Below are 17,379 nucleotides of genomic sequence, written 5' to 3'. Positions count from 1 at the left end.
TATTTTATTTTTTTTTTAAAGTTGCTTATAAATTTAATGAGTCGCGGGTTGCGCCTTTTTGAGCTCGTTTTTAAACGTGGAGTTGCTCATTTGGGGTTGGAAATCAGCAGAGACTCATAATAAATCCTAGAATTTGTCTGACATCCAGTTAGTTTTAGTCCATCATTTCCCGGATGATCCGTCCCGCTGTGTCTTTGTTAATGTCAAGTTAATATATTTGCTGACTGACGTCGAGCTTCGCGTTGCGCTCCAGAAAATTGCAAACATCGAGACTAATATGAACAGCGCAATAAACGTGAAAACAGCCAGCAATGAACGAGTCCGTAAAGTTGTGCAACTAAACGCCATTATAATCATTAATATTAAGATAAGTGTCACAAATCTGTGCATCTGAATAGCGGAGCATCAGGAGGAGCGCTGTATGCTGCGCTCTGACACTAAACGCGGGGCCGTAACGCACAACCTGGAGGATGGGGGGAGGGGTGGAGACTTTAAAATCCACTTTTTCTTAGAGTTTTCCAGACAATAGTGGACCACACAAAAACACACACAAATTACTAACGTGATTTTTTTTTTTTTTTGTACTGTAACCATTAAAAAAATCTCCCATTCAGTTCAACCTTATAAGTGGAGACACATTGTTGATGTTACCATTATAAAATAGCTTACAATTAAGTTTTGGCAAAGCTCAATGTAATTTTCACAGCGTTGTTGTTAGCAGCTGCTGAAAGTTACTAAAAAAGTTACTTTTAATGTAACTTAGTTACTTTCCAAATCAAGTAGTCAGTAATCTGAGTTACTTTTTCAAGGAGTAATCAGTAATCCGATTAAAGTTACTTTTTCAAAGTAACTATGGCATCACTATGTGTGTGTGTGTAAAAGACAAAAGGCGTTGTGACTTGACAAAAATTCAGACTTCTTCCAACCAGTGGCACCACACAGCTGCATGGTAGCATGTTGCGCTAACAACTGGAGGAGATTTCATCATAATCAGCTTCATCCTTTGACAGGAGAATAACAGAGACTAAGGCTATACAAGGGAGTCAAACTGTTTCTAGTTATGGAAAAAAAAATTATTTTCTTTACACAATCTTTAAGAACCAAAACTTTAACAACTTAAACTGTTTTTGCAATATAGTCAGGTTATTGTTTTAAAAAACACAAAAGAAGCTTTAGAAACAGTTTTGTAAGAATTTTAATTTTTCTTGTTTCAACCCCCCCAAAAAAACTAAACAAGATGTACATCATATACAAAATATAGACAACATTCTTGTGAAAGCAGTGGCAGAAGTAACACTATCTGAGTCAAGTTCAAATTTATTTATGACATTTGTAAATTAAATGTCAACTCTTTTTTTGCAGAGTACTTAATTATTCCTACGACTCAAGCTTAAGTCTCTTTAGAATGAGTGACAAATTAATCCCACCTTTCCACACGACTAAATTTACATTTGGTCATCTCCCTCCAACATTTTCATCCTGTTTTTATTAGTTGAAGAAATATCAAACATTTAATTGTTATAGTCATATGGGGTGAGTTTATATTTAGTGTTTTCTAGTTTTCAGTGGATTAAAAAGGCTGTTGATGAGAAATATAAAAAAAAATTCTTTGCCAATGAAAATTAACATTGTTGTCAAGGGCGCCTCGCTTCCTCCGAACGTAGGAGGAAGACAGTTTTTAAACTCCTCAAGCACAGAAGCATGTAGTGTGAATAAAACCCGTCTCAGCCTTCTCTATTTTCTCCTTTTTGAGAAGCTGTATGAAGTTTCTTCCTTAACTTTCACTGTTTTTCTTACGATAAATCTATGTTCAGGTTAGTGTTAATGTCTGTCTGGTTTTGGAGACCTCTGCCTTAGAGAATACACACTTAAAGAACTAAATTGTGAAATCCCAAATACATTTGCCTTTATTAAAAATATTATCAGAGATTAGAAATCATTCAAAAATATTTAATTGTTGCATCTTTACTTCAGATAAATGAATCAATTGCTGAGGCTACGTAAGCCCTTAAATAGTGTGAATGGGTCCATCATCACCGCAAAAAGACAATTGCACTTTTTTACCATTCTGCTAGATCTAGTCAAAAATTAAATGTTAAGAAAAGCTTTTATTTTGCTGCGTGAGACTGCAAATTCCCCTTCATCTGCTTTTTTTTCTCATGACACAACAAACTGACACATGCAAACAAAGGATTATTTGCTGCACATCTAAAAACAAGTTATACTCTCCCTACATCAGTAATCCCTCTCCCCATGCTGAAGTATTTAGCCAGGCGACAGCGCTGAACAGAGACGAACATGGTGCTGTCAGGAGCCCCGTCACACAATATCTAGGGCAGAAAAAGATCCCAACAGTGGCGACATTTAGCGTTCAAGATGTTCCTCCTTTGCAACACATAGATGAAAAGTGCACATGAGAAGAAAAGGGGAAAAGACCACTTCTTCTGCAGCGCACTCCTTCTGGCGGCAAGTCAAGGGCAAGCTGCCAAGGCACTACTTTTCACTTTCCTGACATGAGGCTGAGGCAGGAGCGGGGAGGGCTGGGGGAGGTGATGGGGGACTGCTGTTGGGTGCGTGCGTCAGCAGGTCCGTCTGGGACTCCCTTGCCAGGAGGTGGGAAGAGCATGTGTTTATCATCTTATCGATGGCAGGGCTGGATCGCAGCGTCCAAAACCGACATTCGGAGAGCAGCCGCTTAAAATTACGGCCCCTCACCTCCCGCCACTCACTTCATTCACTCGCTCGCTGAGGCTGTGCAGGTGCACATGTGTGTGTGAATGTTTGAGTGATCATCATTCACCCGACGCTCTCCACATTCCAAAGCCAAGCCATTACACGAGTCAGTGGGAATGTGTTAAATTAGAAAAATGCTGTTTCACTGAGGTCCTGTCATTTTTCTAGACATGCAGATTCTTCTGCACAAACATGCAAGCTCACGTCACACTCGAGAAAGGGAGATTTCAACGGTACTTCGATTTGAATTATTTCCATCTGCACGGTTCAGGTAATTAGGTACAAAGGAAGGAGCAAAAGAATGGTTGACTGAAAAGTAGAAAATACTTGTCCCTTATACCACAGCCGAACAACAGAGATGCACCCAGAAATCAGCTGCTGTCTGGAATAGGACAATTTTCAGCTTGAGTGGAAGTGACAGGTTAAGGCCGAGCTGGAAGCGGAAAAATCCCATCTTTTTCTGATCAGAGAATACACCATATCTAGGCGCTTCCAGGCTTGTTTGTTACAGAGTAAAAAAGATCCAAAGTTAGCTACGTTAAAAACATTGCCCTGTTTAAAAATGAAAAAGAGATGTAGCACAGATATACAGTAGAAACGCCATTTCAAAAAGGAAACAATCCACTGAGACATGTCTGTGATTCATTAAGGCTCAGGAGAGATTAAGATTTAAAGCAGCTAACAGAAAGGCTAAACAGAGTACCGCAAAGATCCTCTGTTTTATTCTTATAAGTTATCGATCTGTTATGGAACATTATCTAAAAATAACGTTTCAGGAATGCTAATGCCGTTACTGAAACATCTGATCCTACAATAAATATTTCTGCTCATAGCTCCTTAAAATAAACACTAGCTGTCAAAAGTCCCTGTGTTAGAGTGCCAGATTTGGGTAGTAACTTTGTTTAATTATTTCAAAACATTCCCCACCGTTCATTTACGAAATATCCTCTACGATTCAAATAAGATTCAAGGGACATTTTCAAAAAGAAAAATTTATTAAACACAAGTGGGCTAACTCTTCTAAATAACTTGAAATAAAGTTAACCAGTCCTAGTACGGTTTTCCACACTTTTCAAACGTTTGCCTCTTTTAGCTGCATCTATAATAACTAGAGAGATTTGAACACTTCATTGCACGAAAGAATCAGCCAAGAGAAGAGTACAAAAAACTCCACAGCATTATGTAACCAGGACACAGTGAACAAAGTTGCCAGTAATAGTAAGGAAATTACAAAATTGGATTTTCCCAAAAAGTAATTAAAAGACAAAACTGAAACTTGTCAACACTGAAAGAGTTGCAGGAACTTCCATTAAGCAATTGTTTTGTTCTAAATATCAAAATGATCTCCTGTATTCTCCATATTCCTCGACGAAGAAGCAACATCTAAAAAAAACATCAAGGCCAGGCTAAAGCTTCCCAAAACTGATGTTAGAAGGTGCTTGGGTCTAATAAAAATGAACTTTATCATTTTTTTTGCCTCACTTCCAAAAAGTTTCCAAAAGTTCACAACGCCCTTAGTGAACCATGGGAGTGGCCGTATCATGATCTGACATTTCTTTTCTTGAAATGGAGCAGAGGTTTTTTGTCAATGTTATGAATATTTCAAAAACAACTTTTTAGTATAACAGTGAATCAGAGGATTCATCAAAATTAATGTAAAATTGGCTCAGCGGGAGGCAATTTAAAGTTCTGCTATGGTCTTTGACAGCAAATTAATCTGCTCAAGAAAACTATCAAATATGAATGCAAATCAAAAGGTGATCAACACATTTTTAGTTTAAAACAAGTTATGAAAACAAGTTACTTTTTGTTAGTTTTAGTTTATTTTTTCCAAACAGATTTGCTCTTTTTAAGATTAACTGTGCATGATATTTTACTTAATCAGTGGAAATTATTTACCATGATTTTGCATTTTGACAGGGGTTTGTGTAGATGAGGGTGGCATCTTTAGAGAGAGTGATAAAGGAAGGAATAGAAATAAAAAAGAAGCTGAAAGTGTGGTCTGTGGTATATATATTTTTTAAAACACTATTTTGATGCAGCACTGCAGCAGGCCCCCCATCCCCAAACATTATCCAATACCACATCAGTAATATGGGGTCATGTTCCCCACTCCACATCTGGTCTGATGCTGAACTGAAGTGGGGCCTGTGGGGACACAATAATGAGAACCACAGATCTGTGCTCTTTCTGCCGAGCCGTTTTCTTTTATGAGCCTTGTCACAAGGACAAGCTGCACAAAAATCACTGAGCAAGGGGCCTCTTTCCCATCCTCTCTGATAGCAACCCATGATGAGCTGATGAAGGGGTCAATGGACGCCTTGAGGAGAAATCTCATCTGTTTTGCTGCTCAGAGTGTGCCCTGTGCCCTGGCCCGCTCTCATCATAATGTATAAAAAGAATTCAAACTGCAGACGCAAGCTAATTTTTCTTTGGCTTGAATTTCCTGAATAGGGTTCAAATCAACACTCAAGTCAAATGACAGTGAGAACATATTTGGTATGCTTCCTGTAGTCGAACCTCAATCAGGCTTTTAATTTCTATATCAAGCACTTTACAGATTTATACATATTTTGTCACTTGTGCTGGGAGAAGTTCTCAGTGTGAGAGATGGCAGGAAACGTCTAGCGTGAGCACTTCCTGCCTGACAATGCAGCCTTCTTTTCTGAGTTAAGCAATTCGTCGACAACTAACTGCACTTAAAAAGGCCTGACAGATTGCATTAGGGCTGACCCTGACCGACCTATCCACACACGCACATAAGGATAGCTGCATTTTGTCCTCAAGAGAAACTTGCAGCTACAATATGTCAAAATTGACTCACTGCAAATCAGAAGTGAACACAGTAAGTACTTAGATTGTGCTTCTTCACCGTAGACTGAGTTTGAGGGACATTTCAACAGCTTGTACTGTTTCATAAATGACAAATGAAGAAAGATAAGATTACAAAATACAAAATAGTATAGGACTATTTTATAAAGTCCTATACAAAAAAAGACAAAAAAGTAAAGCAGATATTTACACCGAGTCGTATTAATTAAACCCAGATTAACTCTGAACTGTAAAGCAATTTCAAAATGTTGTTTCTCAAACACTCAAACATCTACAGCAGAAGTAGAACTGGACAGAGGATGATGAACTTCTGCTCACTTCCTTTAAGGAATGACTCATTCATTAAAAGGGTACACAATACACGTAATTCTTATTCATCTCACTGAAGTTATTTCACACAAATATCTAAGCCTCTGCTTTGCGTATTTGATAAGATTTTTGAGCTTGAACAAGCTTTGAAAAGTATTCCTGTCCTTTTTTGAAAAAAAGGGGGGAAGCCAGACAGTATCATACTGGCTTACTGCAGTTCGCTACAATCTGTATTCCTTTGCATCAATAACTCATGTCCCAAATTACACTGTAAATAAATTTTGAGGGTATTAAATGTAAGCCATTTAAATTGTTTACATAAAATGAAAGATATTAATTAGTTAGTTTAGTGTTAAAGTCAAACATTGTGTATTTTATTTTGACATATGTTGTGGCAAATACATTTTATCACAACATTTTAAACATTTGGTTTTAATCAAACTGAAAATGTTGCTTCACTTAGCTAATTATCATATTCCAGTGGAGGATGAAAGGAATTACTTAAGATGTATGTTTAGTAAAGATTGAAAACTGGTAAACATTGAGTATTTTTAATTATTTTTGGTACAACAGTTTAAATTTCTGCAGCTTTCACTGATTTATCAACAAATTCAAAGTAGCTTGCAAGCTAGCTAATGAAAATTGAAATTTGCAACCAACAAGGCTTGTAGCAGGAAGAGGTTTTTTTTGTTGGACTGAGAATTTAAGTTTATATCCTCTCTTTAACTTGCTTAGCAAAGGCGCTAATGCTAAATTTAAACTAGTTAGCAAGCTAGCTTTCACACTAGCTAGTTCATTATGCCAGTTAAATAAAGAACTGGCATAAAACCTTTAGTTGAGAGAGTTTTGGTGTTGAATTGAAAATCTAGTTTTGTATGTGTGCATCTTTTTCTCATTTAGTGACAGATCTAATGCCAAAGTCAAACTTACTAGCAAGCTAAGATTTGTAAAGCCTAAGGTATCAATGCCAATCAAGAGCACATTTTGATGTGATTATGTTTATCTTGCTTGAAAAGATTTAAAAACCTTATTACCATTTCAGTAGCATTGTATCACAAACCATTTCTTCATATTTGCTTTTTGTTTGTTTGTTTGTTTACATAAGGGATGAGACAGAGGAGCAAAACGATCCTGTTATTTCAGAACTGAACAAATTTAGTTTAGTCAAAAGTGGTTGCAGTTACACCTAAACAATTCCTAATCAGAAATAATTAGATCAGATTTACTCAAATTAAATAACTGCATGATGTTACACTAGTTTTTTTGTTTCGAGTTACAGAGGCAATAATCAGGCTATTCCTGGCCAATGGTGATTTCCAGCTTTCTTTGAGGTTGCACCAGCCTATTACAATTTTGATTGATTCTAAATAGACGACACAAAAAAGAAAAAAACATGCAGGATGTTTTTTAAGAAGAGTAGAAGTTTTGAATTTAATACAAAATGAGCAAATTACAACCTTCATCTACCAACTAAGCTGCAATTGATGATTGTTTGGTTAATTAAACTAAAAAACTGCATGTTAATAAACATGTTAATACATTTTAAGAATAAAATGGGATGAGTTTTAGTTTTTGCACATTTAATACAAATTTTTCAATATTTGACCTGCCCAACTCTGTTCAGAGCAAGAAATGTATGAACAATTTCACTCTAAACTCATACGTGCATCTCCAGTTAAAAGCAGTACAAACACTGATTCAACAGCAGCTATTATATTAAATGTCCCCAAAACCGTCAAGAGAGACGTATTAAAATGCAGTTAATCTCTAACCAGAAGTTCAAAGGAGTGATGTAGACTCTTAACGGCAACATATAATGTTAAAAAACCCAAAACCCTGGCAAATTTAAATAAAAAGTATTTTCATACTTCATATTATTCTTGGCTTTCATAGCCAAGAATAATATTATATCGGATAGAAAATGGCGCAGACATACCTTTCAAAAGTAATAAAACTACATAAAAAGAGTATGAATTTTAAATTAAGAGGCATGTCAGAAACTATACCCTTGATAATCAGTAGTAAAGCCTGACCCATCTTATAATTACTGATCAGCTTTTTGCATGTTTCCTCTAGTATTTTGATTACTTTTTGTATATAATTGATGAATTTGAGGTAGGAAGGCCACCTTGCCATCACCCTAATATTTACCTCCCTCCACAGATTCGCAATCAGATTGAGCTGGGGACTCTGACTGGGCCACTCAAAAACCTCAGCAGTACTTTCAGCATGTTTCTGGAAGTACTGCTGGTAAAATTCAAAGACTACTAAATCTAATCCTGCCAAGGTATGAATCATTTTGGGGTTAAGATTATATAGTACACCATTGTACAGTGATTGTGTGGTGATTTATTTTAAATATGAACAGTAGATATTTATATTACACTGTAGTAATGTACAAAGTGCGATGTAATGCAAGAGTGGAGGCTGGGGGTTAAAAACGTTAGGAAGTTGGGTTTGAATAGATATAGGATATACAACCTGTAAGTACAGGTTTAATGTTTGTTTTTAATGGTTTTTTATTGATAGGCAAATTTATGATAAGGATAAATAAAACAACTATTTAGTTTCAAAAACTGTAAAAATTTAAAGATACTTGCCCTACGATGTTTTTAGCACGCTGAATAAAAACAAAAACTAACAAAAACTTTAAAAAAAAAAAAAAAAAGTTGTTAAGAGAAAAGTTATCATTTAGATAAATCATATTTCTTAAATTTATAATATGGATATTGTGGTAACATATATGTTTCTAATTACTCTACTGAATACTATATTTTGCGCAACTTAATAATCACTTTGATATTAAGACACAGCTAAAATTCTTAATGGTGCATTACAAGGTCTATTTTCCCAGGTGATTTCTACGTAATTTACCCCTGTAAATGTTTTTATAAGCACTCTGCCCGGCTCATGCTGCAGACCTGGCTTTGCTTTCTTGTTGCGGAACTGCTGACTGTCCCCCACCATGATACACCAACTTCAAAGCCGAGATCAGACCCGTCACCATCCTCTACATGCTGTTTAAAATCCCGAAAATATTATCTGACGTCCCCCTCCCCGCCTGTCCCCACTCGTCTAGTTCAGCTCTCGGTCTGTCATTCATAAAGTTGAAGGGAAATACGGTCTGCCTGCAGGACCAAACATCCCAGCTGAGCCCCGTGTGTCTGCGCCCCGTGCTGAGACTCACAGCGGTTCATTTTCTTCGCATGTAAACCTTTGGTTTTCTCTTTCACGCCTTGTTAAGTGACTGTCAGTCAGAAACACCTACTTGCACCCAGGAAACAGTCCGTTAACCTTCTGAAACAGCTTGTTGAAGACGGACCATCTTCCATGTCGGATTTATGAGCGCAGAAAGGAGGAGAAGAGCCTCGGAGAAAAGTGCGCCTCTGCAGCTGCAACTTTGTGCGTCTTCTGGAGCACAAAAATTAAAAAGAAAAAAGAAAAAGAGAAAGAAAAAAGGGAAAAAAATTGACAGAAAACAGCAACAAAAAAAAAAACTATTCCAGCTTGTAGGTGATGATGTCCTGAATCCTTGAAGCTGTGCAAGGTTTCAGGAGGGGGGAAAGAAGAGAAGTGTGCTGCCGCTCCCCTCCCTCCTCCTCCTCCTCCTCCTCCTCCTGCAGCAGCAGCGCTTTGACCCAGCACCGCTGGCCGAGCTCAGCTACGATCAGTCCGCCTCAGCGGCGTGGTGGCTCCGCGGTGGATGTGCAGCGGCAGACTGAGCAGAGCGCAGCCGTCAGCGCAGAGCCACAGAGGGAAGGGAGTGAACACACGGAGAGGAGGGGGCGCACCGGTGGAGGATGACCCACATCGATCCGCTATAATTTTCAAAATAAAAGCTCCATTTAAGACTTACAACACTAGATGAAGCATGTTGAAATGGGTCAAGCTTGACTTATCTTTACCATGTACCCCCATTTACTCTTTTAATTATGACTGAAACGCAAAAAAAAAAAAAAAAAAACACGCGGAAAGAAACTGATTGTAACCTAAACAGGCGGCTGATTGAAAAAAACCAATCGGTCCTGTTTCCGGTGTTTCAGCGCACTTCACGGAGTCTGGCCAAACTCGCAGTTTGACGTTACTAGTCGCTGTTCCTGTTCCTGAATTTGGCTGCGTAAAAAGGGGGACCGAGCCAGCCACAAACCGAGCGCGTCCCCCGGGGGACGCGCTGCTGTTTCCTCATCCGCGATCAAGTGGGAGATGGTGACCACCTCCACATTTACAGCGGAGCAGGAGCACAGCTATCGGGCACGCACTTTTAATTTAGTTAGAATGTCATTTCAGATCACTTATTTCATTTATTCAATTCAAAAAGTTGAATTGACACATTTCAACTGTTTTTTTTGGGGGGGGGGGGGGGGGGGGGGGTAGATGATTGTGAGACCTATGGAAAACACACAATACAAAGCAGATATGTCCATGATATGGCCTACGCAAGCCTGGTAAAAACTGCTGACTTGACAGTTGTCCAGAATACAATAACAGACACACGAAGACAGAAGTTCACTGCTAAAAGAAGCTGTCTGTTCATAAAGTGCTACACCAGCTGATTTCTGCTGTTTGTCATCCTCCCAGAAGGTACAAGCTGAAGTATGGTTAATAAAGTAAAAACATCAGCAATAAAAAACAGATAAAACAAGATAAAATACATAACATGAAAACAGGAAAAAAGAAAAAAACTTCAGGCAAGCTGTCAAGTTCGATGTATAAACTTGAAGTACAAAACATCACTATTTTATATTGTAACCAAACATCCCATAAAATAAGCACACACACACACACACAGCATCCATAACTGAACTCAGTTAGTTTTACTGTTTACTAATTTGTGTGCCTGATACAATCCATTGGCTGTTGGTGGCCAAACCATCCAGTACCTTTTACAATATGCATCCCCTTTTTAAAGACAATAAGATTACAGAAACTTGAGAAGCTGTGCTGATCAACTCCAAAGTCGGCTCAACCATCTCACAGGAAATATTAGAGCACTTCATGCGTCCGTCTGCTGACAAGCTTTATGGAGATGCTCATTTCATTTTTCAGCAGGACTGGGTGCCTGCGGACATGGCCATTACCTGCTTTGCTGTGATTGATTGACCAGCAATCTGACCTACCCCAAACCCCACGGAGAATCTGTGGAGTGTTGTCAAGAGGAAGGAGATGCCTGACTGCATTGATCCAGTATTTTATTCAAGAGGACATACGTTTAAGGAGTCTGGCATTTCTGTAGTAGTCCTTCCATTATTGGTCGAACTAAAAATAAATAGATAAAGAAAGGATTTGCAATTTTTACTAGTTATAAGCCATAACATCTGAAAGAAATCAATGTGTGTGTAGTAAATCAAAATTATAGTTTTGCTTTAAAATGATCAAAATAAATATATTTTCTCACTACAATTGTAATTTATTTAAATGCAGCTGGATTTTGATTCAACTCTCCACACCCCCTCCAAAAAAAAAAAGAAATAAAATTCAGATTTGGGATGAAACATTCAAACCCAAACCTAGAGAAGAACTTAAGGGTTTTTATAATGTTGTTAGATAGGGGCAAATAATTTGAGTGTTAGATATATATATATATATATATATATATATATATAAAAAGTTGTTTTTAAAGTGGAACCGCATAAAAGACACAAGAAAATGACAAAAGGATAAACAAATATTTTAAACAAATCTTGCAACTTATTGAATTCTTCAGGTTTCTGATTCAAACCTGGGTTGTTCTGACCTGTAAAAGAAATTAAGCAATATATTAAATAATTTCTATATTTCCTTTCCTACCTGATACCTGATATAAACCATACCATACCTGAATGGTTTATGTCCTTTATTCAGAAAAACCTTTTATATACAATCAAGAACCGTGAAAAGAAATCTGTCTAATTAAAAATATACATATAAAAAGCTATATAATCAATTTTTATTGTTTTCTTTTATCCAAAAATACTTGTGTCTATCCATAGGAGTACCTGCAGAGACTTCCATTTTCAAATTAAGTTTAATTGATTTATTTCACCATCTTCCCCAGTTGAACATTTACATAAATTATAATTGTAAATATTGCCCGGAATTGGCTCAGTAAAATAAATCAATGTAATCCACTCCTTAAAGCACAGGCCCGAAACTCATACACTATACATCTGCAGTGGCACTAACATATTTAGACTCTCTTTCTCACTCTTGGGAATTAGAAATGCAATTCTAGAATAAAAAAAAACCCATAAAAAATATTCAAAATGTAGGTGAGCTGAGCTCCATGAACATCCTTCATGTGGATGAGAAAAGACACAATTCAGAAGTGGAATGTGGAGAATGTGTGAAATAAATTTATGGCTCCCAGTGAGCAAAATTTCCCCAAATCAACAGCATCTGATGTGTTGAAATTGCATTTATGAGAAAGATTAGATCAAAGGATAAAGAACATATTTTACCTCCGTTGTCAATAGTTTTATTAACCCGTATTCTTATCACTCTCCTTGAAGATGAATATCAAATGCAATGCCATGAAAGAAAGTTCATACAGCTTGACCTTTTTCACAGGTTGTTATGTTGCAACCGGGAAACTCGGTTTTTATTGGTATTCTATACAACGCATAATAAAACTATATATAAATCTCTGAGCACCTTCCAGTTGGAAGACAATAACAGAACTTCAAACCAAACTAAATGTTGCTGTTCAACTAAACCAGGGGTCTCAAACTCCAGTCCTCGAGGGCCGCAGACCTACAGTTTTTAGATGTGCCACAGGTACAAAACGCTGGAATGAAATGGCTTAATTACCTCCTCCTTGTGTAGATCAGTTCTCCAGAGCCTTGCTAATGACCTAATTATTCTATTCAGGTGTGGTGCAGCAGAGGCACATCTAAAAGTTGCAGGACTGCGGCCCTGGAGGACTGGAGTTTGAGACCCCTGAACTAAACTAACAAGGCAGCAGGAAGTCAAAAAAGTAACCATGAAAATCTGCGAAGATCTACAGCTCAGGTGGGAAACTCTGATAAATAGAAGCAAAAAATTGTACTGTTGAAAGAAAAAGCCAAAAGAGGTTTGGCACAACTTGTTTTTTCACTTTTCCACATTGTAAACAATTCATAATCACAGTTCTCATGTACAAGTGTTGTCAGTGTTTTCATGGATAAAAATCCCAGTTTAGTTCAAGTAAAATATAAAAAGTTTTTGGGATTATTATTAAGATTTTTAGTTTAGTTTATCAGAAGTGCTTGGTAATGTTTTTTTATGGTTTGATTTTTTCTTGCCGTATACACTGAATATTGAAAAAATTGCCAGGCAGATAGACATCACAGACATATTTTCAAATTGACGAATTAACATTTTTAAATACACCTACATTATGACTGATCTGCCTTTTCCTCTAGTCTTGCAAATATGCTGTCATCTTAAAAAACATCTTAAAACCCAAAACCTTTGTTGACGATACACACAGAATGTCACTGATTGCCTCATTCTTTGGAGCTTTTTGATTGGTCCAGTCACCAGAAGCATTAAGGACGTTTTTAGGCTATTTCAAACATGAGGCAAACAAAATTTATTTATATTTTTGGAACATTTTCAATTGTTTTCTAATTGTTCCTGATCAATTCTGGCAGTCTGTGATATTTTTCTGAGCAGAGACTTATGGTAGGAAATATTTTGCATTTTACATAAGATATATGTTTTATTTTATTTATGTATTTTTAAATATTCCAACAGATAGCTACTAATGTTTTCTTTTTTTTTCATAATTATGGTCTCCAAAGGCCAGCAAGCCTGCACAAAGACCACAGACCCAACAACACCAGGCACCTCACCCCAAACCGCACACAAATACGACACTGTCATGAATGAATTAGGTGATGATGACGATGATGATGCAGGATATAAGATCTTTAACGTACTGGAGTTTGAGATTAACAGTAAGAAGTACCAGCTTCTTACTTCAGTGTCTCTTTTGAGTAAAGAGACACTTTACGGTAAGTTCCTGCTATAATGTGATGTAAGGTATTGGTAATAAAAGTGGCATGAGGTCACACTTGTATCTTTATTGTATCCGTAAAATTCTTATCCACGTATAAAGTACAGTTAAAATACGCAAATATCAGAGGTCACTATTAAATAAACGTAAAACTTTTGCGTAAGACTGATAGGTAGATAAACTTCACGTTCATTATTGTGTTGCTAAATGGAGTCAAGGTTTTATTCGTTATATTAAGTTTTTTGGCTTTCTATGGTAAATGTATATCCAAATTGCAGTTCAATTGTAATCTGTCTTAATAATTATAAAGATAGACTTGGGAAACATCTCTTAAATGATACACTGCAATAAAATAAATAAAAAATTTTAAAAATATCTAATTTATGGTAAAATACTGGCAGTTGTGATAGTTTAGTTTTATAGTATTTATACGGTAAAATTCTGGAAATCACAGCTGCTGGTATTTTACTGTAAATTACAGATGATTTTTTTTTTACATTGTAGTTTTGTCAAATATTGCTTTTATTTTGGGGTTTAGTCTTTTGTAACATAACTTTATAACTAGTCCTGTATATTTAATTGTTCTTATAGTTGTTGTATGGTTAAATTAATCTATTTTACTCTAAATTTATTGACTTGATTTTTTTAGGCTAGCGGTGGTGAGATTGTTAGGGGTTTGTTTTTTGTTTTTTTGCCTCACCTGCACATTTTGTTTATTTCTCTCTAGATTTGTAGTGAACTAATTGTGTTGTATATTGTAAAAAAAAAAAAAAAAAAACTAAAAGGAAGAACAAACTTTCATATTTAAGTTGCAAAAAGCCATGCAGAAGAAACGGCAAACATGTTTTAGAGCATCCTCAGGTCAAATGAGATCAAAATGTAAGAAAGGCTTCATGGATGTACAGCAGATTGAAGAAGCAGACAGGGAAGGAGGAAGTTCAAATAATAGGCAATAATACAGCATCTCTGTTGCCAACCTTCTAACCATTCAGCCAGATACAGTTTTAAAGAGGAGCGGCAAAAGCAAATGAGGGGGATTAGCAGTAATTGCCAACAACTGGTGCCGTCATCCAGAACATGTTACTGTGGAATATTATCTCTGCTGCCTGGAGATCGAGCTGTTAGCATGTTATGATAGTCATGAGGCTGTCAAACAGCAACGGTCTTCAGTCAGAGGCTTCCTCAGATTTATCAACAATATGAGTTATGACATTTTATTTCCATTAATTGAATTTGAATTGGCCTAATAAGCTTTATAAAGGCCACAAAATTAGCACTACATCACTCTTAGTCCACCATCCTCATGATGAAAGATAGCAGAGGCAGCATCATGCTGTGGGAAGAGGGATGGAGATAAAGCAGGGCAGCTTAGGATCTGTAGCAATACTTGAATGTAGATGTTCACAGACGTTTTCCATCCAACCTGACTGATAATGAGGTATTTGTTCTCTCGGTGGGTTTAACTACAAATGTTACAAAACCTTTTAGGACTGTATTTGTTATAAAATACACCTTGCACTTCTAGTTTTACTTTGCCATCTTGTACTTCTTTATGTTGCGAAATCCATTTATGTTTGTGGCCAAATCGCAAAAAAAGTTAATAGGGTGCAAATGGTTTTGCAATTAAGTTTGTTAAGGTTAGACGTCTTGGTGTTTACAGTTTCATCCATCTTCCATCTAAGCGCCACCGTAGGGCTTTGAGGCCTACTAAGAGAAATAACTCTTTTTTTTTCTTTTTATAAATCACAAAATTCATAAGATGGAAACATCATGTTATATAGAGTGTTACCTTTGTGGTTACTTGTTGTTGCCTGTGGTAGCACCAGTCTACTGAAAGCCCACAGGGCCCATTTTAAAAAGATTAACTAATTGATAAAGTCATAGGACGTGCAGGACTGGAGGTTCAGATTACATGATCAACTACTATCAGTATAAATGCAAATTAAATTTGCTTCAGAGGATAACGTCTTCCCGTTGGAGCTGTTGAGACAAAGGCTCAGCATCAGGTCCCCAAATGAAGTGAGTTTCCTATCTGTGCAACCTTTGCAGATGTGCGCTCATGCTATCAGCACTCAGAGCAGCTGAACGGCTTTGACTCTGCAACATGATACGGCGTAAAGCGTGTCAGACTCCCTCACGGCTGCAGCCTCACATACTGATCATATCGAGACACAGAGGGAGAGAGAGGTGTGGGAGCTGCGACGAGCTACGTCAGCAAGTGCACTATCAATCACCGACATTCCTACACTTGTGAGCAGCTGGTCCATTTAGAGGTCATGCACAACATAATGGATTCTCTCTGACAACCTTAGAAACTTTTTCCTCCATTTATACCCAATTAGAAGAAATCCTTAAAAGCAGAAAGCATCTTAAGTCATTTTTTAACGGGGATGATGCCTTTTCTTCCTGTCTGTAAAAACCAGACGTGCTCTAATCTAACAAAAGTTTTTGATGTTCCAGTGCTGGAGTAAAAGTTTCAAAATAAAACATGAAATTCAGAAAACTGTTGCAAGAATTTCCTTTGCACTCTGTTTCGCAAGTCTAATGCAACTTTCTTCACAAATTTTGGCACCTCTGCAATAGTTGTGACTCAAAGCAACAAAATAAATTGTTGCTACAGCCATTTGCTGTTCTTAAAATGCCACTCTTTGCTACAGTTCTCCAAAATCTAACTTCGTAGGTGACTTTTTGAACCATCTTGCTTGCTGTACATGGTGGTAAGATACATTTGGCTCCTCATCCAGCTTTTTTTTTTTGTCCCATTTCAATTTGTTTTGACTCTAGATATCAGACACTTCTAGCAGCTATTATGCTAGCTTCAGGCTATTACACTGAAGAGAAAAGCCTTTTTTCTTTTTGCAACCAACTTCTGCCTCTTTTGAACAACATGTTCTCTTGTTTATCCCATTTTTAAGAGCAGCTAACAGAAGCTGTCTTCTGTTGATACTTCTTACACTCTTACTTTAGGGAAGCAGGAAGTTATAGATTACTAATTAAAACATTTTCAGGACTCCGATCTAATGATCATACATAAATTACAAAAAATGCTTGGGTAGCATTTACAAAAAATGTGCAGGTAATAGCAGTCCCAGGGATTTTCTCTCAAGTATTTTCTTGTCTCTGCATGGGATTACTAATAATTATCCTGAATTAATGTTTCTTTAATCAGTTTTTTTGGTAGTGTTTGACAGCAATAAGGACTTCATTTGTTTTGAGGCTCTTTACTCAGTGCAAATAAACACAGACATGCCTCATCAACTCTACCTCTGATAAACAAAAATGTTTTTTTATTTATTTAACACAAATTAAAGTGACAATCAATGAACTTCATGCCTTGTGCGTGAATCATAGGTTTGAAGTATTTTGAATGAATTCACCTGAACAGTGACAAAAAGAGGTTCTTAATGAAGCTCTACAACGTGTTTTTCTGTTTTTCCAACTATGAAACATAGGTTAGAAAATTTTATGTCACATTACGGCCATATCTTAGAAAAACAAGAAGTCATGGATTACTAATTAAAAGTTGCTAA

The 17,379-nt window shown here is 36.8% G+C and overlaps 1 protein-coding gene across 4 annotated transcripts in view; it reads right to left on the bottom strand.

Annotated features, from left to right (window-relative positions):
- The window catches only part of pde10a (phosphodiesterase 10A), an 87,912-nt gene that overhangs the window by 50,419 nt on the left and 20,114 nt on the right, over positions 1–17,379 (bottom strand). Inside the window, exon 1 of one of the 4 annotated variants that reach the window (XM_028006087.1) lies at positions 9,143–9,620. The exons of 1 other annotated variant lie outside the window; for it this stretch is intronic. In XM_028006087.1, coding sequence (XP_027861888.1) covers positions 9,143–9,206 — 64 coding nt within the window. In that variant the 5' untranslated portion in view covers positions 9,207–9,620. Of the gene's footprint in view, positions 1–9,061; positions 9,087–9,142; positions 9,621–17,379 lie in introns of those variants that run through there. 2 more of the 4 variants (XM_028006089.1, XM_028006090.1) reach the window with 2 other exon arrangements.

This window comes from Xiphophorus couchianus, chromosome 22 (assembly GCF_001444195.1).
Source record: "Xiphophorus couchianus chromosome 22, X_couchianus-1.0, whole genome shotgun sequence".
Taxonomy (NCBI): Eukaryota; Metazoa; Chordata; class Actinopteri; order Cyprinodontiformes; family Poeciliidae; genus Xiphophorus; species Xiphophorus couchianus.
Note: the sequence above shows the minus strand (reverse complement) of the source record. Positions and strands in the feature narration are given on the sequence as shown.